Source organism: Eleutherodactylus coqui, chromosome 9, assembly GCF_035609145.1.
Source record: "Eleutherodactylus coqui strain aEleCoq1 chromosome 9, aEleCoq1.hap1, whole genome shotgun sequence".
NCBI lineage: Eukaryota > Metazoa > Chordata > Amphibia > Anura > Eleutherodactylidae > Eleutherodactylus > Eleutherodactylus coqui.
This window is the reverse complement of record NC_089845.1, coordinates 151,449,298-151,476,027: the sequence shown is the minus strand read 5'-3', so window position 1 is coordinate 151,476,027 and position 26,730 is coordinate 151,449,298. Positions and strand designations below refer to the sequence as shown.

The 26,730-nt window shown below is 44.4% G+C and overlaps 1 protein-coding gene across 2 annotated transcripts; it reads right to left on the bottom strand.

Moving 5' to 3' along the window:
• Positions 1-1,269: 1,269 nt before the first annotated feature.
• On the bottom strand, positions 1,270-26,730 carry LOC136578522 (fucolectin-like). Of its 2 annotated transcripts, none has more exons than XM_066578649.1 (4): positions 26,726-26,730; positions 3,277-3,350; positions 2,657-2,939; positions 1,270-1,588 (listed from the first exon to the last, which is right to left on the bottom strand). In XM_066578649.1, the coding sequence occupies exons 2-4, from the start codon at positions 3,347-3,349 to the stop codon at positions 1,420-1,422; spliced, it is 525 nt and encodes a 174-aa protein (XP_066434746.1). In that variant the 5' UTR covers position 3,350; positions 26,726-26,730; the 3' UTR covers positions 1,270-1,419. The 2 variants fall into 2 exon arrangements, with proteins under 2 accessions (XP_066434746.1, XP_066434745.1); XM_066578648.1 differs by lacking the exon at positions 26,726-26,730 and adding an exon at positions 8,078-8,142.

Genomic DNA, 26,730 nt, shown 5'->3' with positions numbered 1-26,730 from the left:
ATGTTATCTGTCAGGAACCGCTCCTGAACTGGGAGCATTCCGGAGGAGGAAGGGGGTAGGGGTCACTCCAAACACACTCTGGCAGCAATTATTTACTTCAAGGATTAGCACCCCGCACTGGAGATGTGTGGGCATAACTTAGTAGTGTACTTCTACAAGGTGATTCTGGCTTTGGATGGCCGTATAGGAAAAAAAACTTGTGGGATTGAATTAGTACCTCTGCAGTGGGTCTCTCTATACAGAATTACTTACGAGTGCTCTCTCTTAGGCTTGGGCTCACTCCATTCACATCCAAACTTCAAACACTACGGGATACCTCTCCTTCTCTTCCATCATGACCACAAGGAAGCTGAAGGTGCTTCCATGTGGCTCTGTGTTGTAGACTTTCTCTGAAGACAAGATGGAAGCTCCTTTCCCGCTCTCAATCACTCCTATTTATACCCTCACTCATACCACATGGCATGACAAACTGATACAGTTACATGCATGCAATGATTTTTTTAAAGTTAACCTCTCAAGCGCCACAGCTGTGCAACACACACACTGGATAGGACAAGACAGGTTCTGCACAGTGCATCCACATAAGACAAACGTGTATGACATTTATGGAGGAGACCAAGATGGTGTACTGGTCCACTACAGTAGCATTCATCTCTATGACACTGCCAAGGATAGCGGAGTACTCCACGTGGCTTCTTCGATAATGCCCTAGAAATAAATGGAGCAGAAGCAGACGGAGAGGACACAAACCCCAGCTTTTGGACCCCCACCAGTCAGACACCTTTTCCTATCCTAAGGATTGGGGAAAGTTTAAGACTTGGGACAGGCCCTTTAAATCTAGTTTCTAGGACTTTGAAAAGCCACCTCTGCTGGACATATTCAGAAAGTCATGCTACTGACCCAGAATGCCCTATGTAAAAATGTTGTCAAACTGTGTTTTCAACCCACGTAATTTTACTGCAGTTTTTCCAGGCTTGTTCTTAAACGAACAGTTACAGGAAATGTACCAAGAACTCATCGAAAACAGCCTTGTATTACACTGGAAAACAGGACAGTCACACCCACAGTAATAAACTGAGTTGTTGAGTTTGGGAGAAGCATCATTACCATCCAGGAGTTTAGCAATCCTGGGTGACAACCTCTGTGGAAATTATAAAGGTGGCCATATTGGTTGTCACCAGCTTTACCAGAAACTGATATAATAGCAAAGCCAAAATGGAATTTATTATCTTCACTATGACTGATGATTTAAAACTTAAGACACGCACGTTGAAAGCAAGAGAAAGTTTTTATTTTTGACTCTTAGCAAATAAAGAAGTTTTAGTTGAGGACATGCTATTTCCAACTTTTGAGCAACTAATTATACAAAGGGAAAAAATGCTAATACAGAGATGGAGATGCAGAAGAAGCATGTGCAGTTTAATAGCAGGTTTGAAAAGGCTTTGCGATGGGTTTTCCATAAACCTCGACTTCGCACAGCGTCAACCACTCTGGGCGATCTGGCATCACCACGCTGATGTACTGACCTTCCATCTCCTTACAGCAGTACGTCAAGGTGCCGTTTGAAAGAGCAGTGACCTTAGCGCACCTGGAGGAGAAAAACAATAAGCCATTTGATAATCAGCTACTCATTCTTCCACACTCATCATGTTTAGGGCGACTTGGAACATAAAACACGTACAAATTCTACAACTTCAAGATTGATTGAATGAAGAAGAACTGCAAAGGTGGTCAAACACATGTGATTGTCTTAAGAACTGTATATTTTGTTGAATTTATCACATGGACCAAAGGACAGTATATAAAGTATAGATTAGATTAGGAAATGTGGCTGTTACCCTATGAAAACTGAACTAATGTGTGCAATATAGGCACTAGATCAGCCTTGAAAGGCTAGACTAGAAGAGAAGAACTTTCATAGCTGGGATGTAGATGCATCTTGGGACCTATGAAGGGAAATATTAAATAAGGATAGCGAGGAAAAAAAGAAAAACGGATCATTCACCAAATTATGTAAAATCTTCCACATATAACTTACAAGATGTTTCAGCTACTAGAGGAGACAATTCGGTATATAGGATGAAGGTACAAATCAAAAAGAATTATTACGAATATATCGAATGATTCATGACTATGAGGCCAAAACAATAAAAAAAGGACATTGAGGAGAAACACATGATGGGACATTGTGGAGAAATACAAGACAAGACATTGTGGAGGAACAGAAGATGGGACATTTTGGAGAAGCAGAAGATGGGGAGGAACACAAGACAAAAAAACAGGACATTGTGGACGAACACAAGATGGGAAATTATGAAGGAAGACAGTATGGGACATTGCGAAGAAATGCAAGACAGGATATTTTGCAAAATGCAAGATGGGATTGTGAAGAAACACAAGATGGAATATTCTGGAGGAACCCAAGATGGGACATTGTGGAGGAACACAAGACAAGAGAATGTGGAGGAACACAAGATGGGATATTGTGAAGGAACACAAAACACAATAAGATGGTACATTGTGGAGGAACACAAGACCGGATGTTGTGGAGAAACACAACACAGGACATTGTGGAGTAACACAATATAGGACTATATATTTATATGGTCCCCAGGAGTTAAAAATAAGTATATAGTGTCAAATATTAATAACTTACACTGGGTTGTTGTTATCTTTAGAGTTTCCAATCCGGATCTCGGCTCCCAGCAGTCGTTCCGGACAACAGTCCAGCCTGTTTGTTATGATAACAGTTGTTATCTTGTAGACCTCCTTCAGGTCCACTTTCCACCAGGAAATTGTCCCATAATGGTTGTGAGCACATGATCCCTTGTAGTAATCAGTGTTTTTGTTACCATCTATGGCATTACTGGCATGTCCCATGTTATCACTCATATATTGGGAATCCTGGGAGGCTTCTCCCCTTCTTGCTAGATTTATGGCTGAGGAAGTAAGAACAGAAGAGTTTTAAATCATGTAGAGTTGAAATGTGAGCAGTGTCGTTCTTTGTTTTCATTCTGTCCATTTCTTCCCATAAAATCCAATAAGAGTCAGATGGAGGAGGGACTGAGAAATCAAAGCATGACAGTGCAATCCATTGAAGACATAGTGTCATATAGTGCCAAAATAACAGAGCTCTGTACCACAATGTAAGTTTAGCGGTAGTTTGGTGCAGGGCATGGAGGCTTCTGGGCCTCTAACTCCTTTGGCCATGCTATAACCCAGCCTTGGGTTCCTATGTGTGGCACAGATATATTACAGATGTACATCTTATCTCACCTCCAGGTTCAGGCAAACATCCCAGAGTTAGAGCCAGAAATCCGAGCAAAATCAGAGACGTCAGAAGAGTCATTCTGGAGAAAAAAAGGGGAACAGAGAGTTGGAGTGGCAGTCGTAGTGGCTGTAGTAGTATTAGTAGCAGTAATACTTGTACTGATGGTAGCATCAGTATTAGCAGGAGTAATACTTGTAGTAGTAGTAGTAGTATTAGATTTAGTAGTAGCTGCATTAGCATTAGAAGTAGTGGTGGCAGTAGTAGCAGTAATGCTTGTAGTGATAGTAGTATTTGTATAAGCAGTAGTAACACTTCTATCGTAGCCGTATTAGATTTAGTAGCAGCAGTGGTGGTATTAGACGTGGTGGCAGTAGTAGTGCTAGTAGTAGTAGTTTTTGGTAGTGACAGCAATTGTAGCATTGGTAGTATTAGTAGTAGTCATGGTAGTTGTAGTATTAGAATTAGTGGTACTTGTACTACTTCACTTTTTTATTTGAGGATGCAAATAGGTTAAGATCTCAGGATGCAGTAGCGGCTCAATGTGTTATCCAGAAACATATAATTGCCAGAATCCCATCCTAGTCCAGGGATGGTGACACCTTCCTATTTTCCCTCCTGAGGTCAGTGACTGCATTGCACATGACTCTCTGACTGGCTCATTTTGATAACTTGGCCAGCACCTTTCTCTGTTTTGGCAATGGCTATGACAGAGAAGGGGGCTGGTTCAGTTATTGAGGTGCTGACACCTCTAGACCCAAATTGGATTCTGGTAAGTATATGTGTCTGAAAAACCTTGTTAACCCCTTGGCTAGATTTCCCTTGCATGTACACTGGATTTCCTGATGGCCACTTAAATGTTCCAGATGGTCCCCTGTGATGAGATGGCAGGGTACCCTTTGGGTGTTGTGGCAGCTTAGGGCTTGTACAGGCCTCGTTGGTTGACATGTATTTCTGCTTATTAAGATGTGCCTGTGACCTGAGCCACTTCTTAATATAATGCCTTCAGGAATATAATATACTGTAATGCTGAGGTATTGCTGTATATTGTATAAGCAAACAAGCAATCGCATTTTTAAGTCCCCTTAAGGGACTAAAAAGAAATAATAATTACAAAAAATAGTAAATATTAAAATTATTATTAAAACAAGGGATGCATTACTGTGTAGGAGACATAACTGGAGGCCGTATTACCAAATCAGGCACAAAGTTGGCCAAGTTGTATATATATATACATATTTTAATTAGATACCTGGTGGAGGCTTAGGGTCACGTACTGCCGGCAATGTATGTATATACAAATATATGTGTTATACTCTGTATGACATGAAAAAGGCTAATTTGAGAGCTGAAATGCGTTGCATTACTTTTTTGAATAAAGCTCTTGCAACAGGATCGGATGGTGTTATTCATAACTTCATCTCTGCCTGACCCGGAGTGGATACTACGAGGGGTGCATTCATCTGAGGCACCCCTGTGAAGTAAGTTCTCCACTCTTTACATGTTTTCTTTGTACTACCTGGAGCACTGGGATTTTTTTAGGCCTTGACCTACTTTGTATCATTTCCTGGAATAGGTACACTGTTAAGGATACAGTGTGTTTACCAAGAGTGTAGTGTTAAGTGTTCCGGCACAATACAGGCTTTTTTTATTGCAACTAGACAGCACTTTAAACCTCTGTCAAAGATTGTTAGCCTAAGGTGAGTTACAATGGGGAACTCACAGGAAAATGGCGGTAAGAACGGTGCCTGGAAGACTGCTAAACACCTGGCTGAGGGAACAAAAGTTAAAAATGCAGTACAAGGATGTCAAGCAATGCTAAAAAGAGATAGTATGAATCAAAAAGGATGCTTGGACAGTTGTGCAAGTGGAAATCGGCCATGTGTTGGCTTCTGAGAGAAACTCTATGGTGACTAATGCTTGAAGTCTGACCAATAAAGTAGACATACTAGAAGTAATAATGTCTGAGGAAAACTACAAACAAAGTGGGAATAACTAAAATCTGGTTGAATGAAAGCTGTGACTGGGTGGTCAACTTACTGGCTTACAGTCTGTTCAGTAGGGATGGTAAAAAAACATACAGGGGGAGGGGTTTGTCTCTATGCAAAATGCTGTTTAAAGCCCACATTGCGGAAAGATATATGGGACAGAGATGAACATGTGGAGTCTCTATGTATAGAAATACATGGAAGGGAAAACAACAATATCATTCTCATATGGGGTTTTCTATGGGCCACCAAATACTACAGAAACTACTGAAAATGTACTATTGAAGTAATTAGATAAAGCAGCAAATCACAATGAGGTAATTATTATAGGGGACTTTAGCTATCCAGATGTAAACTGGAAAGCCGAAACCTGCAGATTTCAAAGAGTTAACAACTTTCTTTTGATTACTAAAGATAATTACCTCACCCAATTTGTACAGGACTGAACTAGAAGGATGGTAATTTTGGACTTAATATTAACCAACAGACCAGACAGAATAACAGGGGTGCAGGTTGGGAGGAACCAAGGAAATAGCGACCATAATACATTTCAACGTGTCTTTCAGAAGAGAGTTTTATGAAAATACTAAACTTTAGTAAAGACAAGTTCAATCAGCTTAGTGATGCCCTCAACCTGGTTGACTGGGATAATGTCCTCAAAAATAAGAGTTCAAACAATAAATGGAAAATGTTTAAAAACATCCCAATTACTTACTGTGAGAGGTTCATACTAAGAGGAATAAAAGGGTTAGGAGTAGGAGATAACCAATGTGGCTCAATAAAGATGTAAAGGGGGCAATAAACATCAAAAAGAAAGACTTTAAACTACTAAAACAAGAAGGCAGTAAAGAAGCAATAAAAACCTATAGGGAAAAAATTAATTATATAAAAATCAAATAAAAGCAGCAAAGATGGAGACAGAGAGACTTATTGCCAAAGAGAGTAAAACTAAGTCTAAACTGTCCTTCAACTATATAAATAATAAAAAGATTAATACTGAAATTCTTGTCCATTTAATAAATAATGTAGGAAAAATTGTTGAGGGTGATGAAGAGAAAGCAAATCTATTAAATAGTTTTTTTCTCCAGTGTATTCACAGAGGAAAATGAAATGTCAGGTGGGATGCAGAGTGATAATGTAAACTCTCCACTAAATGTCACCAGTCTAACCCAGGAAGAAGTGCAGAATCGTCTTTAAAAAATTAAATTTGAGAACTCACCAGGTACCAATGGCATACACCCCCAGGTTCTAAGAAAATTAGGTAATATGATATACAGACTGTTGTTTCTAATATTCAAGGACTCAATAGTGACAATGTCTTTTCCATTGGATTAGAGCATAGCCAGTGTGGTGCTCATATTCAAAAAAGGGTGAAAACGTGAACCTGGAAATTTCATTACTTCTAATGTGGGAAAAATATTTGAAGGGGTCTTGTGTATCTGGACTCTTCCAAGACGTTTGATACTGTGCCACATAAAAAGTTGGTATATAAAATGAGAATGCTTGGTTTGGGTGAGAATGTGTGTAAATAAGTGGCTCAGTAAAAGAAAGATGAGGGTGTTTATTAATGGTACATGCTGTCATTGGTTCACTGTTACTAGTGGGGTATCACAAGGGTAAGTTTTGCGCCCTAGTCTTCATAATATATTTATAAAGGACCTAGTAGAAGGATTGTGCAGTAAAATAGCCGTATTTGCAGATGACACAAAACTTTGTAAAGAAATTAACACCAGAGAGGATGCATGGCAGTTGCAAGAGGATCTGGATAAATTGGGGTCTTGGGCGGAAAAGTGGCAAATAAGGTTTAACACTGATGATTGTAAGGTTCTGCACATGGGCAGAGGAAATACATGTCACCATTACACACTAAATGGGAAACCACTGGGCAAAACTCATATGGAAAAAGACTTGGGGATTTTAGTTAACTGCAAGCTTAACTGGAGCAACCAGTGTCAGGCAGCTGCTGTCAAGGAAAATAGGATCATGGAGTGCATCAAAGGAGATCTAGGGGCTCATGATGAGAACATTGGGCTGGCAACTAAAGTAATAAATGGAATGGGCGGACTATAATACCCAGAGAGATTATCAAAATTCAGGTTATTTAGTTTAGAAAAAACACGGCTGAGGGGCGACCCAATAACTATGCATAAATATATTAGAGGACAATACAGAGATCTCCGCCATCATCTATTATACCCAGGATTGTGACTGTAACAAGGGGGCGCCCTCTACGTCTAGAGAAAAGAAGGTTTCTACACCGACGTAGAAGGGGGTTCTTTACTATAAGAGCAGTGAGACTATGGAACTCTCTGCCTGGGGACGTGGTGATGGCAAATTAGATAAAAGAGTACAAGTTGCCTGGACGCCTATCTTGAGTGTTACAATGTTACATGTTATATCACTAGTTACTTCAGAAGGTTGTTGATTTGGGGATTATTCCAATTGACATATTGGGCTCAGGAAGGATTTTTTTCCCTAAATGGGGAAAATTGGCTTCTATTTTATTGGGGGTTTTTTAGCCTTCCTCTGGATCAACATTGGGGGGTAATAGGCTAAATGTGTCTTTTTTCAGACTTACATTCTATGTTACTATGTACTATATGTAATTATATATATACAGCAGGTACAGTTTTATATCTTCTGTACACAGTGATATGGACCATGCTGGTATAACCTGGGTATCTCCTACTCCAGTAAAAAGTAGATCTCTTGTATATTATTATATGTTATCTGATTGCAAGTGACACCTGTGAATTATGGAGCTACCCTGCTTTCAGTGACTTATTCCTGCAGAGCGTTCTCGCAGTTGGACTGTACTTACATTTTAGAAGTCCTTTGGCCTCTGTGACTGGAGCGGCCTCAGTCCTGAATATTTATACAGTATTTAGTGCCAGTCCTCCTCCCTCTCTTTTCTTGCCTGCCATCTGTGGTTTTTCCAATGAATTCACCTCCCGTAGGAAACTTCCTTATAGCTTATAATATCAAGCAAACTCACCTTCATGGGAAAGCGTCTTATTGGGAAATCATTAACGCATCATCATTGTCCCAAGATTGTCATTATACTTTTATGTTAAATAGGGGTAACGCCAGGCTCCTGGCACTCAGCCTCATTCTCAAGATTGGTAGAGATCACAGCAGGTCGGACCACCACTAATCAGAAACATTGACATAGCTGAGCTGAGTGTGTAGGGGGGAAGCAGCAGAGATAGTCACCATGTCAACCAGGTCTCCCAACTCTTCTGAATCTATACCTGTATCAAGATGTAATGATGAAGCAGGGAGCCATCAGCCAGCCATCTTTCTGCGGCTCGGTAGACGTGATGCAGTGACATCATTGTGTCTATCAAGCCACAGAAAACACAGTGGACACCCGAGGAGTGATCCCCTCTGTGGGAGCGGGATAGGGGATAATTTGCTATTTTAAGTGAAAGGCACTCAGTGCATCATAGTTTGTGGAGGCACTTCAGAGGCATCACTGGGGCACATTTTCTGGAGGGCACAAAGAGGGCATCATACTGTGTAAGGACATCACCGTGGGAACCATACTGTGTGGGGGCATAACTGACAACACTTTTTCTTTGGGGGCAATAGGGGAACATCATACTTTGTGGGGGATAATCACTGAGTGTATCATGCTGTGTGGAGGAATCGGTAAGGACAGCTTTTCTGTGTAGGGGCACTAGAGGAACATCATACTCTGGGAAGGCATCACTGGAGGCAGCTTTGTCTGTGTGGGAGCACTAACTGGGCATCTTTCTGTGGGTGCGGGAGCATCACTAGAGACACTTTTTTCTGTGTGGGAGCACTAAGGGGAATCTTTACTGTTTGTGTGTCACTAATATGTAGGGGCAATACAGGGCCATCATACTGCTGTGGTTGTACCAAACAGGTATCATACTGTGGGGGGGGGGGGCACCAAAAGGAAGTACATGCTGTCAGGCGATTACTGCGGGGACATAGTTAGTGTGAGGGGGCACTATTGCAACACCCCAGAGGGGTGACCCTGGGCACCTGGCTAACAGGTAGAGCTGGGAGGGATAAGTGCTGGCTTGTCATGGCGGCACTTAGCAGGCTCTGGTCCCGGAGCCATGACATGTAGTCAAGGCCAGAGCAGGATCGCAGGCTAGCTTCGACACTCCTTTGGCAGGGAGTGCCAATAAATGGGATGGGGGCAGTAGTAGTACTTATCAACCGTGACACCACCATTCCCACATACAACGATATTGTATGCGGCAGAGTAATAAACACGGAGACTTGTGTATAGTACCTCGGGTCCCTAGGAAAGGTTAGGGCCCGGTATAATTTTTACTTGCAATAAACTTGTATAACAGGTAATGCAGGTAAAATTCACTTTCAGTAGTTACAGGCTATAGCTCAGGGGTAGGGAGGATACACAGGATGAATACGGCCCTACAGTCCACGTTATCTGTATGTCATCAGGTCCTGGATTGGGAGCTCTCCAGAGGAGGAAGGGGGCTGGGGGTCACTCCGCATACACTCTGGCAAACAATTATTCAGGAAGGCCTAGCCAATATACACCCACAAAGCAGATGCATGGGTGTCTCAATAAAGTACCTCTGTGCGGTGATCCTAATGACCGATGGCCACACAGAAAAAGCCTGTGGTGTGAACAGGTATCTATTTTAGAAGTACTTGGGGTTGCTCACTCTGTCTCTCTGTTGCTGGGATGCACTCCTTTCATTCCCACTCTCCAAATGCTACGGGATGCCACTCTTCCTCCTCCATCTTCACCTACATGGAAGCTGAAGGTGCTTCCATGCGGCTCTGTGTTAGCACACTCCTCTCCTGAAGATGGACTCCTTTCCCGCTCTCAGTCTCTCCCATTTATAACCTCACTGATACTACATGACAAGACAAACTGACACATTTACAGGCATGCAGTGAGTTTATTAAAGTTAACCCTTTAGACGCTGCAGCTGTGCAACACACATACAGAAAATGACATGACAGCTTTGCACAGTTCATCCACATGGGACAATACATGTATGACATTCATGGAGGGGATCAGGATGATGTTCTGGGCCACTACACTATTACTATATGCCATACAAAGAGGACCCTATGAAAGTGTGTGGGGCACAAGGGGGCACCATAATTGTGTAAGGACACAGAGGGGAATTAGGCGGGGCTGGAGTCATGGTTTAATGTTAAAAAAAATGCCTTTTCCTCTTTTCATGAGTTGAAAGTTGGGAGGCATGTTAACAAGTGTTCAGTATCTCATGTACGATTAAATTGTACACTGTGTTGACAACAGTATCGGGGCCCCCACCAATCTTGGGCTGTCAGGCGAATAGGATATGCAAATTGGAAGCGTGATCATTAGGTATAAAGGGCAGTATCACACAGGCATATCCCAGTACAGAAACCATTAGAATGCCACAATGTATAGAGTTGACAGACTTTCAATAGGTTATCACATTAGGACATCGCAGCGCTTCATTAACTGATAGAACGTGGACAACAAAGCCATGTACAGGATGGGAATGTATCAGACACATTATTTGCCAAAACACTTGCTCAGGACATCACTGGCAATGTGAACATCCGTTTGAGGTAGAACCATCCGTAGGGATATGCATGTGAAAGGTTACCATGGAAGAGCAGCTACACACAAGCCCAGCATCCCAATAGTGAATGCACAGAGACGCCTGCGGTGGTCCTTGGAGCATTGAGCTTGGACTGTAAATATGTGAAAGCAAGTGTTGTGGACAGCTGATTCATGGTGCACCATTTTCCAATCGGATGGCCACACTTGGGTGTGAAGGTTGCCTAGAGGTTGCCTGCATCATCCCAACAGTGAAATTTAGTGGAGGTTCTGTTATGGTGGGGGGGGGGGGGGTTCTGCTGGGAAGGACTAGCGACAATGGTTATAGCAAAGTCCACCATCAATGCCAATGGGTACAGAAAAGAACAGAGGTTTGCCAGCAGCACAACCTAATAGCTTTTTCCAGCAAGGCAGTTATAATGCACAGCCACAACGGAGCCCAAATCATGGATCCAAATACCTATGAGAAGTAGAGAGCGCTGCAGCATAAGTGATGCAAAAGTATCAAAAGATATGCTTTATTCCAAGGACGGAAGTCCACCATACCCCGGGGATGACAACTCTGATACCATAATAGGTTATTCTTATCTGTAGGTTTTACAAACAGATCTGTGTGTAGGTTCTCTCCCCGCTTAAAAACCATGATGTCCAAAAACTGGATCCTCTCTGTGGAGTGAGATAATGTAAACCATAACTCAGGATACACCTCATTGATTTCTGCTTGAAAGGCTATCAAATCATTCTGTGTGCCTTCTCAGACAACAAAAATGTCATCTATAAATCTCCACCAGGCTCGAACCTCATGCCAAAAGGAGAAGTTAACACAAAGTCATCCTCAAAGGCCCCCATAGCGGTCCTCTGATGCTGCCGATAAAAAGTGTGTGTAAAATACTTTTATAGTCGAAATGTTGCTGTCTGTCATCATGGAAGATTAAAGGGGTTGTCCCGCGAAAGCAAGTGGGGTTATACACTTCTGTATGGCCATATTAATGCACTTTGTAATGTACATCGTGCATTAATTATGAGCCATACAGAAGTTATTCACTTACCTGTTCCATTGCTAGCGTCCTCGTCTCCATGATGCCGTCTGATTTCAGCGTCTAATCGCCCGATTAGATGCGCTTGCGCAGTCCGGTCTTCTCCCTTCCGAATGGGGCCGCTCGTGCCGGAGAGCTGGTCCTCGTAGCTCCGCCCCGTCACGTGTGCCGATTCCAGCCAATCAGGAGGCTGGAATCGGCAATGGACCGCACAGAGCCCACGGTGCACCATGGGAGAAGACCCGCGGTGCATTGTGGGTGAAGATCCCGGCGGCCATCTTGCTAAGGTAAGGAAGAAGTCGCCGCAGCGCGGGGATTCGGGTAAGTACTAAATGTTTGTTTTTTTTAACACATGCATTGGGTTTGTCTCGCGCCGAACGGGGGGCCTATTGAAAAAAAAAAAAACACGTTTCGGCGCGGGACAACCCCTTTAAAGCATATCTTTTGATATTTTTGCACCACTTATGCTGCCACGCTCTCTACGTCTGCCAATGGGTACAGAGACATTCCAGACAATGTGGCATTAGCTATTCTGTGGCAAAACTTTGGTACAGCTCTGTGTCTCTACCACATGACTGAACATCATGTAATAGAGCTTGTAATGTTGACTCTTGGATTGAGGAGCAGAATATCTTCAATCTTCATTGGCCAGCCCAAAGTCCGGATCTCAAACCCAACAAGCATCTTTCAGACAAACTGGATGTTAGGTTGTGTTGCTGGGACCTGTTGTTTTATGAGGTTCCAGGAGCACACCTCCTCAGGTGTGGAAGAATTTAGCTGACTGGGTGTGAAGTTTCTCCAGCCAGCCAATCCCCACTGGTCTGCTGCTCATATATACCAGCCTCTTTGCTAGAGGAAGCTGGTTTCTCGTCACCCTGGTGTTTGCTTCATGGATGCTGCTTGTGTGTATTTGTGTGAATAGTGACGTATCCTGTGTGTCTGTTATGGTGGCCGGACATGGGGTGTGGACAGTCCTGTTCTGTGTCCTGTGTGTGTGAACAGTGATGTGTTTATTGGGTCTGTGCAGGTGGCCAGACAAGGTGTATAAACAGTCCTGTTCTATCTTGCATGCAAATCCCTGGTGTGTTGGTGTAAACTGCATCCTGTTCTGCTTTGGACCATTTTCCATCCTGGGCGAGTTAGGTCCGTAGGTTCCAGCATGGGATGATTGCCTTGAATGCAGGCAGGTTTCATGTGGAAGTTGTCTCCTTAGAGTAAGGACCTGCAAGACAACAAGGACCCTTGAAGTGGGCCCACAGGTTTAAGTTTCTTGCCCAAAATATGAACTAATACCTCATACATTCTATAGTTATTTCATCTGGCTATGTGTGCGGGTATGCTGGTGAGTGTTCTGAGCGTTTGTCAGTCTTTATGTTGTGTCTGTCCATGAGTCCAGTATGCAGTTCTTCCATTTGGTGTTCCAGTGTACATTTGAGTAGAATCTTAAGTCTCCAACCTGCTCTAGCGCATTCCGTTGGGAAGCGATACCGCCTTGCATCCGTGCTGAGGCGTGGTGTGCCCAGCGGACGTAACATAACGACCAGCCATACCATTTCCATCAGACCCCTGTTTGTTGTGTACGTGTATTATTTTCCCTCTCCTGTTTGTAACATTGGTGCATCGGCACTAGGCCCATATGGATAAGTCCTATACCAAGTTGTGTCAGTAGGGAAGGTTGCCATCTTTGATCCTTCTGCGCTGTGTACTCTCTTTTCTGGCTGCTGTGACTGAGGCCATTTGTGTAAGGTGCAGTGGTTCTGTTTAGAGGTGCACTATAGTTTATTCCCTCCTGTTTATGGTGTGCATGCATTGGTGTTAGGCTCATAAGATAAGTCCTGTAACGTGTGTCTTTTGAAGGAGAGCAATTTTTTTTCATGCCCTAAGGGTCCAGAGGACCTTTTTTTTTAATGGGGAGGTACTGTTAGGTTGTGCTGCTGGGTCCTGTTGTTCTATTACAACAGGTGTGTGTTAATTGAGCTGGCTGGGTGTGGAGATTCTCCAGCCAGCGAATCCCCCTGGTCTGCTGCACATAAACTCCAGCTCCTCTTGCTAGAGGATGCTAGTAATTTTACTCATTCTGTCTTTTCCCACTCTGAGTTTGGTGTATTTATGGACTGAAGAGTTTCTCTCAGCCTCCCTGAGGATGGTCTGGACACCTGTATTCCCTGTCTGCATCTTATACAGAGCCCCTCTCCCATTCCTTCATACAAGTGCAGCCTCCAGACATCTGATGCCTTGTGTGTATTCAGGTGGGTGATGCCTGACATAGTTCACTTTGCGATAGCTGTGATTGGTTCACCGAGCGCTGCAGTGATTGGCTGAGCCGTGGCGCTTAAGAACCAATCTGAGCCAGCACTTCTTGGAGACGGGGATTTTGAAACCTTCAAAGCAAGAAATGCTGGCTGAAAACTGCAGAGAAGTCCGCCGGAGCTTCAGAAGGTGATGTGCGGTGGAGAGGACATCGCCTCTTAGGTGATGTATTGTGTTTTTTTTTATGTAGTTAGGACTTATTTTAGGGCTCAAATAGTAGGACTTCCTACTCTAAAAGTTGCATCGCACGGCACGAAAATGTGGTGCAACACATAGGAAGACGCTAAAGGGAAACATGGGCTACAAAACATAGCAAATCGCGGCATGCGGAATATTCAGCATGCCACTATTTTTTCTTTCTCGCAATGTAGCAGCTACAAAACATCGCTAATGTGAATTAACCCATTAGAAAGCATGGGCTTTACATACATGCAGTTTGTAGCGCTGTCGCTTCGTGAAAAAAATCGCGCGATATTGTCGCCCGTGTGAAATCAGCCTCAGGGTAGAACCATAAGCTCCAAGACCTCCATCCTGGGCAGGGATTTTGTACAATTGGTCTCTGCAGCTGCTCTCTCCGCTCAGGACCTGTGACGCAGTTCCTCTCCTTAAGGCCTTTGGCACACTACAGGGCCGGATCCGGCATGTGGGATCTCGTAGCAGGATCCGAGCCTGTGCCCGGCAGGTGACCCCACTCACCTGTCCGGATTCTTCTTTTTCTGTACTGCGGGAGCACCGGCCATCACGCCAGTGCGCATACACAGTACAGATAAAGCCGTGCCATCGCTAGGCGATAACACAGATCCCGCGACCCTTCTGCAGTTCTCACTGTGGAAGGCCTGTGGGATAAACGACTTCCATTGACTTTAATAGAAGCCATCCGTGCGGGAAAATGCACAGAAAGAGGCAAGCTACGATTTTTCTGCCACGAGTGGAAATTTCCGCTCGTGTGCAGAAAACAGCGGGTCTGTATAGAAGGCTATGTGTGGTATTTGCTGGAGAGCCTTTAGGGACCTTCACACAAACGTATTTGCATGCGCAATACACAGAGAATAGAACCCATTCATTTCAATGGGTTCTAAGTATTCTTTTTTAAATGCGCAAAAAAATACAGAATGCTGTATGTTTGTGCGTACTGGCACACCAAAGGTCCCCATAGAAGTCTATGGGAGGTGCGCAAATGTGCACTCAGTATCCGTGCAATTGTGCGGGAAAAAAAACCTGGAACTCATTAGAGTAAATAGCCTTTAAAATCACAGTGTGAATTGGCTCTGTGAGCGCCAAACAAAAACATGCGCAAAAGTGCCTCGTTCATGGTGCAAATACGTTGTGGTTTTGCGCATATGCCCGTGTGAAGAAGACCTTACATAGGATGCCTGCAGAGCTTCTTGAACGTTCCTGCACATTAGCCTATAGTAGCTGGTTTTTATTCCCAGATATATTGGCCCACTGTTTGTACCCCCTCCCTTTATCGGGGTCGCCATGTTGTGCAATCAGATTGTACAAGCCCCCCTAAAAAATCCATTCTAATTCCAGGTTGCAATGCAATAAACAAAAAAAACATGAATGTGTGTGTGTGGAGGGGGTTAATACTTTACAAGGCGTAGCATGTACAGATTTCTGATCTGGATGTGAACTAGAATGCTCTCACTCCCTGACAGAAGTTCAAGCACAAAGTGTAATAAAAAGTTGTAGGAGTTTCATTTACAAGGAAATTCTCTTTGCACAGAACTTCAGAGGAAATGTTGACCTGTTACTAGTGAGTCACGGTGCGAGCCCTCGAGCCAGGAGGCGTATGACAGTGGATTTACCAACAAACTCTCACATCTACACACCCTGCATGAGAAAATATTGAGGTGATAAAGTTTCTGAAATCCTCTACTATACTTTGTGTTAAAGATCTCTGCATGCTGTCAGTGAACAGAAGTACGAACAGAAAATTTACCCTACATAGTAACATAGTATGCTAGGCTGAAAAAAGATAAATGTCCATCCAGTTGAGCCAGTACCGCCCTTGTTAATCCAGAGGAAGGCAAAAAGAAATCATATTGGGAAGAAGCCAATTTACCCTCATTATGGGGCAAAAAATCCCCTCCCGACTCCATAATAGCAGTCAGAATAATCCCTGGGTCAACATCTGAAAAGAAATTCACTGGGGCAGAAAAAGGCTATGATTGATCCTAACAGCCCTTCACAGAATAGATACTTAATTAAAATAATCTTTATAAATAGAATTTAAAGGGGTTGTCCCGCACCGAAACGGTTTTTTTTTTTTTTTCAATAGCCCCCCCGTTCGGCGCGAGACAAACCCGATGCAGGGGTTAAAAAAAAAAAACATCCAGTACTTACCCGAATCCCCGCGCTCCCGCGACTTCTTACTTACCTTAGTAAGATGTCCGCCGGGATCTTCACCCACGATGCACCGCGGGTCTTCTCCCATGGTGCACCGTGGGCTCTGTGCGGTCCATTGCCGATTCCAGCCTCCTGATTGGCTGGAATCGGCACACGTGACGGGGCGGAGCTACAAGGAGCAGCTCTCCGGCACGAGCGGCCCCATTCGGAAGGGAGAAGACCGGACTGCGCAAGCGCATCTAATCGGGCGATTAGACGCTGAAATTAGACGGCACCATGGAGACGAGGACGCCAGCAACGGAACAGGTAAGTGAATAACTTCTGTATGGCTCATAATTAATGCACGATGTACATTACAAAGTGCATTAATATGGCCATACAGAAGTGTATAACCCCACTTGCTTTCGCGGGACAACCCCTTTAAGACATACGGGGCTCAGACTGACACATATACATATAACACTTATACCCCCACAACCATAGAATGGTTTCAGCAGGATGGGGTAATGCCTGACACAGAGTCTAGAAGTGGACGGGTACACCAGGGGATATTCTAACCCACACAATAAACCCCTAGTGCATTAATAGGATAATGTCCCTTTCTATGTACTCCACCATAACTTTCATACACTAAATGATAGGATTACATGGGTCATTTAATATATACCATTTGTCCCAGAAGAGCGAGAATCCGACCAATATTGTCTAAAAATTCTTAACTTCACGATAAAATATTTATGGTTTAAAGTTCATAATCATAATTCATTTCATGGTTCAATTTGATGGTTTGAAGCGTGGCCCTATTTGCATAGTCCTTCAGGAACCAGATACCTCTGTCTAGATAGAATCACGTATGTAGAAGGCTAGAGAGTACTGCCTAGCTAAAAGCTAGAGTGATAACCTATGTGTGGCAAAGCAAAGAAAAATGTCCTCAATCCTACATGCCAACGGCAGTGAGCCAATCGCAAGTAGCTAGAACGACGCAGTCTAAGATATCAAGATCTAGGCTGTAGTGAGCTAATAGCAAGTCATTCAAGAAGACTAAGGGCTGACACCCACTGGCGATATTTTCTTTCTTGTGCTGTGAGACCACGTGAAAACTCTTGCCTCGCAGCGCAAGAAAGAGGCCGAAATACGACCGGGATATCGCCAGTCTTTTCAATGGGGCCAGCGGCAGCAGCGCTAGCCCCATTGAAAAGATATGGAGAATACCGCGGACTTCTGCCACAGCTGTCACAGCTGTGGCAGGAGTTTCCTTCATAGCACTATCTTAGCTATTCATGAATGAATAGCTAAGGACTATCTGTAATTGACTGAGCGCTCAGCCAATAGCTAAGCACTAGCTGCTTTTGGCTGAGCGCTCAGCCAATCAGCACAGCCCTTTCAGGAGGCGGGGATTCTGTGCATGGAGAATCCACGCCGGCCTGAATTTCCGAGTAGACATGAGGCCTAAGACAACAAGGTCCAGACCAGCTATAGGTATAAAGACTGTACCTAGCTACAAGCTAGATTGGAAAAATATATACATGGCAAGAATTGAGGACTATGCAGGGCATAGCTTAGGCATGGTGGCATAGAGCATCAGAAAGAAGGAGCTTCAGACCCACAGAACTCAGTCAGCCAGGACACATTCAGTTTCTCCTATTTCACCACCAAAGACTCATGGCCAAGGGGAGTCAGAGAAAGGTGAGGGTTCCGCCACCGGTGGTCGCCCAATGACCCATTTGCAGTGGTCCAGAACATGCTTTCCTGGCCCCCTCCATAAATGTCATACATGTATGTCTTGTATATTGCACAGTTGCAGCAAGTGAGGGGTTACATTTTTGCAGAGTTTGGAGACTGCATGTAAAGTCTAGCAAGTTTAGAAAAGTGAGTGTTTGAGAGCGGGAAAGGGCTTCCATCTAAGATTCTTCTTGGTTCCTGCTAAAAAGTGCCAGACACATGGGGGCACCTTCAGCCCTCATGTGTTGAATGGAAGAGGAGGAGGGGTTTTTCCCAACTCTGGATGTGACTGTATGCTGATGGAGTGAGCCCCAAGAGAGAGAGCAATTGTAATTGACAGTTTTTCCTCAAGGCAAGTGCAGAGGTACTCTTCTTTAAGTTGTTCACGCCCAAGCATCTCTAAGGCTGGGTGGAGGTACTCTAAGTCAATAATCTCTGTTCACACACGCATGTCTTAAAAGTCTGGAAGAGCTGTGTGGAGGTACTCATATTCAAGTCTGCTTATTTGCCTGCACTGTAAAGTCTATGAACTATGCCTTGTATTTGTTCAAGTGTTTCTGCAAGTAAAGTTTATTTCAGGCCCTGACCATTCCCAGGGACCTGAAGTACTTTAAGACTGTCTGTGGCTCTTTTATTCTCTGCCAAGGACCATACCGGTGGGAACCGAAACGGTGGTGTCGCCCATGACAAGTGTTCTCTCTGTTTCCCCCTTTATTGGGCATCCCTATCTTAGGGGTGTCCGGGACAAGACCAGCACTACTCTGGCCTTGTTTGTGTGTGTCCCTCCCGGATGAAGCATGGTAAGTGCCACTGTCACAAGCCAACACTTTACCCTCCCAGCTCCTCAATGTACGACAGGTGTCTCCCTATGGGACGCTTCCCGTTGCCTCTACAGTGCAGCTGTCCCGTCTCCACGAGGCTTTGCTATTATGGCCCCGGGACACCACATGGATCCATCCACAGAGAAGGTTTTGCAAATTTCCCCACAGCACCAGCAGCAGGGAGAAGAGCACATTGCTCAGCACACAGGACCTGATCAAGCAGTTCACATCGCGGGTGCAGAGAAGTCTCTCCAGGAGCCAGCAAAGAAGGGGTCAGCATGGCCAGCGCTCTCACTGGGTGGAGGGGTGAATGATTCTTACTTTGTGGCGGGTTGTCGGTACTCCCCAGCTCCTCTCCTACAACCAGCACACAGGAGGAGCAGAGAAGCAATGCAGGGAGAAAGAAGACTGCTAATGAAGTGGCCGTCTGACAATCACAACAGCCAGAGGAAAGAAAGAATTCCTCCTTGGGAGGTCTCCCAACATGGTGCTCATTAACCACGTGCACCCCTCTAAGTGGGGATTTCACCATTCAGTCCCCCCTCCTCCAAAACCACAGCCAGGTAAACCCACACCTCTGACTGCATCAGACCCTGCAGTTTTACTTGATGTGGCACCACAGGTCCGAGAGCCATTCCCTCCAGGACAGAGGCAGTCACCCTTCTCACAGGGGATATACAGCCCTGAGCAGACAGCAGAACGCAGAACCCTGGTCACGAGGCTCCTCCACTGGGTGTCCCCTCTTTGGAAGGGTGCATAGAGGGCAGCAGCTTCCATTTCCCTGCTGCAGACCCCTTACAGTGCCAACTCGCTATGTCTCTGTTACGGTTGTGCGTCTGTGACCTGTGGTTCTACAGGTTTCTATGAGCACAGCTTTACAGGTTGGGGATAATTGAGCTGGCTGGGTGTGGTATTTTCCACCAGCCAATCCCCTCTGGTCTTTTGCACATATATACCAGATAGTGAAGACAGTAGCAGCATCAATGTATGGTGAAAAGAATAATCACCAATTCTTTTATTTTCCCTTGTCCATACAGCAAGGCAACGTTTCAACCCGTGAGGGTCTTGACCCCTCCACCCTCTGCATGGTGGTTCACCTGTCTTAAGGAATTGGGGAAAGATTGTGTTTCTGCTTCTCATTCTGCCTTTACACTCTCTAGGCTGTCCCCTAACCAAACTCCTTTAACACTTTAAGGCTGATTTAGACACAAGGATTCTCGCTCAAAGCCATCTTTTGAGCGAGAATCGTTGGGTTTAACTGCATTGACATTGTGCAGCTTTCGTTAACAAGTCACTGATCGTTCTCTTTCAGTATGCTGAAGTATCAGGAGTTCACAGCGGGATATCAGTTGGCTCCAGAATCAAACAAGAACGTAGCTGCCAACTTAAAGACCTCCTGGGTCATATCCAGACCTTGGAGTCAGCCCATAAGCATACTGCAGACACAGAGAAGAGTCGAACTAGCACAGTTAAGGGAGCAGGTACATTTATTGTACATGTCCTGTGCTAAGGGAATCCTAGCAAAAATGCAGGAGACACTTTTACAAGTTTGGTAACAAACCCAGTCATACCCTGGCCCTTGCATTATGAAAGGAGAGGACTCGCTTCTACATCAAACACATCTTTTCCACCTCTGGCCATTTCCTCCACCTGCCACAACAGATCACGGAGTCAATCAGGGACTATTACCAATTTCTCTACAACCTGTCTCCACCTCTTTCAGAGCAAGCCCGGACCTCTTGCAGATCACTTATCCAGGCCTACCTCTTAAACTCAGGGTTTTCCTATCTCTTTCAAGAAATACTTCAAGCACTAGTATCCCCAATCTCACAAGAAGAACTCACTCTCACATTAAAAGAATCCTGCACGGGTAAAGCCCCCGGCCCAGACGGTTTTACGTTATCATTTTATAAAACATTCTCTGAAGTCCTGTCCCCTCACTTCCTGGAAGCCATCAATTCCCTTACCTCAGGAAACAGTCTAGCTAGAGACACTCCGATTGCATTAATCCCAGTTATCCCAAAAGGGGGGAAAGATCCCTCCCAGTGCCAGAGCTACCATCACATATCCCTTTAAAACGTAGACTTTCAACTTTTCTCAAAAATACTAGCCAATTGTCTATCCCCCATTCTCCATTATGTGATACATGAAGACCAAGTGGGTTTAGTGCCCTTACGGGAGGCACGAGACAACACCATGAAAGCCATAAATATTATCCACCAGGCAAAAAAACCCTTCCCTTCCTTTATGCCTTCTCTCCACGGATGCCAACAATGCCTTCGATATGATTGGCTGGGATTTTATGCACGAATCCTCCGCCACATTGGATTGGGTCATAACATGATGAAATGGATTTCTAGTTAATACTCCTCCCCCTGCACTTCAGTAAAAGCAAATGGTCAGTCTCCTCCCCTTTTCAAATTTCCAACGGTACGAGGCAGGGTTGCTCCCTCTCCCCGCTGCTCTTTGTTTTGTGCTTGGAGCCTCGCCTTAGACATATTTGTGCAAATAACAGTATTGGGGGTGTCCAGATGAGGGGTTCCACGCACAAGGTGGCGGCATACGCTAATGATATGCTGTTCTTGAGTGTTCCTCAGATCTGGAATCTCGCCTAGTGCCCTCACCCCTATTTCCCATTCTGGGAAGTGGTACATTTCATCTATTGTTCTGCAATGGCAGATTTAGAGCATTTCATTTTATAACGGAAGGACAGTGGCTACTGCTAGAAATCCTGTCAAACATTACAAAACCAACGCCCCTGTCCTACTGGCAAAGCCTCCAAATCAGGCACTTTCCTTTCTTTTTACCCCCTGCCCAAGGATTCTCCAGAGCAAAGACTCTTTTCGAACAACTCTGCAGTGGGTCTGGTCCCTCTCGTCACACCCTATCATGCATATACAGACACCAAGAAAGCTACCAGCTTCTTTAACACTGATTGCAACAGCCCCCCCCCCCCCCACCTTTCGTGCATTTTTAGCTTTTTTTTATCTTGACCGCAGAGAAGAGCATCCTTCTAATATGCCCCTCTACTCTATTGTAACAAACCAGAGTCCTACTGCTCTTTCCTCTGCGCTTTCCTCCTTTAGCCCTATGTAATAATCGAGAGGGAACTGCCATACGACATGTTGGATGTCCCATGATGAGCTCCTCCCTCAATGGCTCCCCAAGCCCGTAAGCTAAAGCAAGCAAATGCTGATCTGAAAGATTATGTTGGCTATACCCCATCAGTAGTCTGACAAAGAATTTCTCTACTGTCTCGTCTTTCTGTTTCATGCCAGTCAGAATGTGTGCTGGACATATACACTGATTAGGAAACTGAACGGTCCGTAAATGAGGCTTGCATGTCCGTTATGGTGTATTGTCAGCATATAGTCAGGATTTTCTGTGTTAAACTTGTCATTTAAACCACATCTTGTCTCCTCCTCTGACACCTTCTTCCCCTTGTTAGCCATTTCAGATAAATCTTTGTCACTCAACCTTCCTCTATGTTCACAGAAATTTTTTTCCAGAGCCTCTGATTGCATTTTTGCCCTCTTTCTACTTTACAATCTGTTTGGCAGCCTTTCAGCCCCCTGGGTGGGTTTTCACACCGAGCCGATATACGTCGTCCTCATCTGCAGGGGGGAGGATTGAAGAGCCAGGAGCAGGAACTGAGCTCCCGCCCCCTCTCTTCCTCCTCTCCGCCCCTCTGCACTATTTGCAATGGGGATAGGCCAGACGGGGGCGGGGCTAATTCTTGGAACTTAGCCCTGCCCCCGTCCTGCCTCCTTTCATTGCAAATAGTGCAGAGGGGCGGAGAGGAGGCAGAGAGGGGGCGGGAGCTCAGTTCCTGCTCCTGGCTCTTCTACCCCCCCCCCTTCCTGCAGATGAGGACAACGTATATCGGCTCAGCGTGAAAACCAAGCCGATATACGTTCGTGTGAATACAGCCTGAATCTCAGATTCTACAGTAAATACAGAAGGATACACATTTGGGAGGGCAGAGAAAAAACAATCCCAACACTTCACTTTAAATATTATGCCAAATTAAGATATTCTCTGTCTATCTCAACCACAAGAGGATCTGAAGAAACCCTTTCTTTAGTCAGATTATATATTTCAATATACATTTATATTTGCCAAATTAAATTGCTATCATCTACAGTGTTAAATCGTCAGAAGAGGGAAGAAAGGGAGGGTTGGAACCTCACCAAAACCCATGCATTCCAAAGAAAGCAGTGTAAGGCCGCCTGCAGACGAGCGGGTCGGATCCGGCAGCGAGAAATCTCGCCGCGCGATCCGACCCCAGAGCCTGCAGGGACGAGCGCGTACTCACCCGCGCCTGGCGGCCCCGGCTCTTTGATGTGCCGGCTGCCGCGCAGCCGGCGCATGCGCAGACCGGAGCCGGCGGCCAGGTGAGTGCGTGCCCCGCAGAAAATTAGAACATGCCGCGGTTTGTTTGCCGCGCGAGATTTCGCGCGGCCAAACCGCGGCCGTCTGCATAGGAGTGCGTATTGTAATGCACTCCTATGCAGACTTTCAGCGGCGGAAATCCCCCGGGAAATCCCGCGGCGGGATTTCCGCTCGTCTGCAGGGGGCCTAAGATATAGCATATAACATAGCTTCAGTACTTATTAAGCAATTAAATAATTTTGATCACACAGCAAACTTTTTCCCTTCAGATTCACTCAATTTGCTATTGTAGCATTCATTCACAATCTCATCTCAGGGCAATAAAGCCATGCACGCTAATAGCACTCACCTCAAATGTCCAGACAGCATTCACATACAGTTTCCAAACTTACCCATAAGCATATCAATCTGTCTGGTTCTTTGCATGGATCAAAATATGACAGGTGTGCCCTTTATCCTCCAGCGCAGATTGTTAATCACAACCTCAGCGAGAAATCAGACAGTTTGTATGAAATCTTACTTTTGTAGACCATGCTTTTTCTGCGTTTTGCTAGGGGAGTGAAAGTCACTGAATTCTTCACTGGGGTTGGGAGTAGACCCAATGCCCCCATTGGGCGTCAAATGTTAATGCAAATAAATCTATTTGCTATAAGATATGCTTCTGGAGTCCAAATTGAAGAATAAGCGAGCTTGGGAAATAACCTTCACCACAACACCAATTAGTGTGAGCAAAAGCTATCTGTTAATTAATTGACAGGCACCAGTTTTTAGAGAGGCACATGCTTTGATTACAATAATTCAAATGTATTATAATTCATTTATTATCATTGGTCAATAGAACTTATACACAATATGAATATGCAAGAGAAGGAATTTAACATCAAAAATGCCAAACAAATGCAGCACAGGCACAGTAAAAATATACAGGGTTAGATTCTCAGAACACAAAACTATAGTATTGCTTAACAAGAAATTGTTTAGAGAGAATATTTGGAACACATGTGAACAGCGAGAAACATGTCATCATGACATGGCGGCCAGTCTGGAGGACTTTTTATTATCTTCTGGTAGATTTGGCCTCAGCTGTTCAACCAAGGCTTTTTGAAAAACTATTTAATTTCTGTAATTTTCTTCTTTTAAAGGGAAAATGCCAATCATAGAATCATAGAATGGTAGAGTTGGAAGGGATCTCCAGGGCCATCGGGTCCAACCCCCTGCTCAGTGCAGGATTCAATCATCCCAGACAGACATTTGTCCAGCCTTTGTTTGAACACTTCCATTGAAGCAGAACTCACCTCCTCCTGTGGTAACCTGTTCCACTCATTGATCACCCTCATTGTCTAATAACTAATCTGTGTCTCCTCCCTTTCAGTTTCATCCCATTGCTTCTAGTCTTGCCTTGTGCAGATGAGAATAGGGCTGATCCCTCTGCACTGTGACAGCCCTTCAGATATTTGTAGACAGCTTTTAAGTCTCCTCTCAGCGGCGGAGAGGTAAGTTGTTTTTTTTATTAAGTTTTTTTTTACACTAAAATTTTTGTTTTTCATGGAAGGGCTTACATGTAAAGCCCTTCCATGAAAAACATTTCAGGGGTATCGTCAGATGATTGTCTTCAATGGAGCCGCCGGCAGCAGCCATGGCTCCACTGCAAACAATGCACGCTCTTCCTGGAGCATCGGTCACCCTGAAAAATGCTCGAGTCTCTCATTCACTTCAATGGGGTTTGTTACTCGAAATGAGCTCTTGAGCATTACAAAGAGCTTGGCCAAAGTACCGAGCACCCGAGCATCTTGGTGCTCGCTCATCTCTATTCTTAACCAATTCACCATTTTCATCTTGTAAGCATCCAATAGCATCTTTGACTTTTCTTTTGCTTTTAATATACCCCCAAAATCCATATTGCTTTGGCCTCTGTTGCAAGCCTCAATTCATTATTAGCTTTTCTGACACTTGCCCTACAGTTTCTTCTTTAGATATCCTCCCTCTTTCCATTTGATAAACATATTTTTCTTTGTTTTTAACGTGTGCAGATTCTGCGTTCATCCATCCTGGTCTCTTTAAATGCTTCCCATTCTTCCTTCTTTTAGGGATTGTTAACAATTGTGCGCTGAGAATCCCATTTCACACCTTCTTGGACATTTCTGTTCTTAAGAACATCCAGCCATTGGATCCTTCCTACCCTCTTTCTGAGTTCATTAAAGTCTGCCTTTCTGAAATCCAACCTTGAGGTCTGAGTTTTCTCAGGTTTTCCTCCCCTTTTTATCCAAAATTCATGGATAGCATGATCACTGCCTCCTAAGGTCCCAGCCACTAAGATAGCAGATCCCCTTGTTTTCTCTTTGACCTTTTGGAAGATAAAGTTATCAGCAAGAGCGGATAAGAATTTGTTGGATCCATTACTTTTACCTGAGAGAGATTCCCAACAAATGTCTGGATAGTTAAAATCTCCCATAATCACTATGTTGGGCTTTTTTGAGAGCTTGGCCATCTGATGTAGAAAGAGTTCATCCATATCTTCTGCCTGTCCAGGTGGCCTATAGTAAATGCCTGCAATGGTGTCCTTTCTGTTGTTCTCTCCTTGTATTCTTACCCAAGCAGTTTCTACAGAACTGCCATGCTCTGGAGATTAATGTTTTCCTAACATACAATATAACACCTCCTTCCCTTTATTAGGTCTGTTTCTTATAATAATAAAGGGTCATACAAGATGGCTGCTGCATACAAAATGGAGTCCTATTCATTTCACTAACAATAGCATCATCCGGCACCCCGCGGCCCCACACGGACCATACGCAAGTCTATGGTAGGATTACCTGTTATTTATCTTATAAATTGTATTCGCTCTGTATGTCTTTTATGCTTGAAACGTATTGCATGATTCCCTATTAATAAAATAAAAGGCAAATAATGTCACTGGACTATTAGTGGATCTTTTGATTTAGGCAAGGGGTTTCTTGATGGCTGCCTAAGACCCCCCCCCCCCCCCCCCCCGCCCCACACACACACACATATTCATGTAAGTTACGTCCTCCAGTTTTCTTTGATCCCATATGACCGCAGAGGATCTTTTTACAATTATTTTTCTTTTTGCTGTTCATCTTTACCCATTTTTCTATGTAAAAGCTGGGTCTTTCCTCATGCTGCTCTTCATGAATTTGGATGCCCTGCGGGATACTAAGATGATTGAGTACTATTTGACTCCAGGTGCTAGCGGGTGGGTTCCCTCATACCCAGGGACCCTCCGCATACACCAGGTAAGTCCTTTCCCTCCTATTTT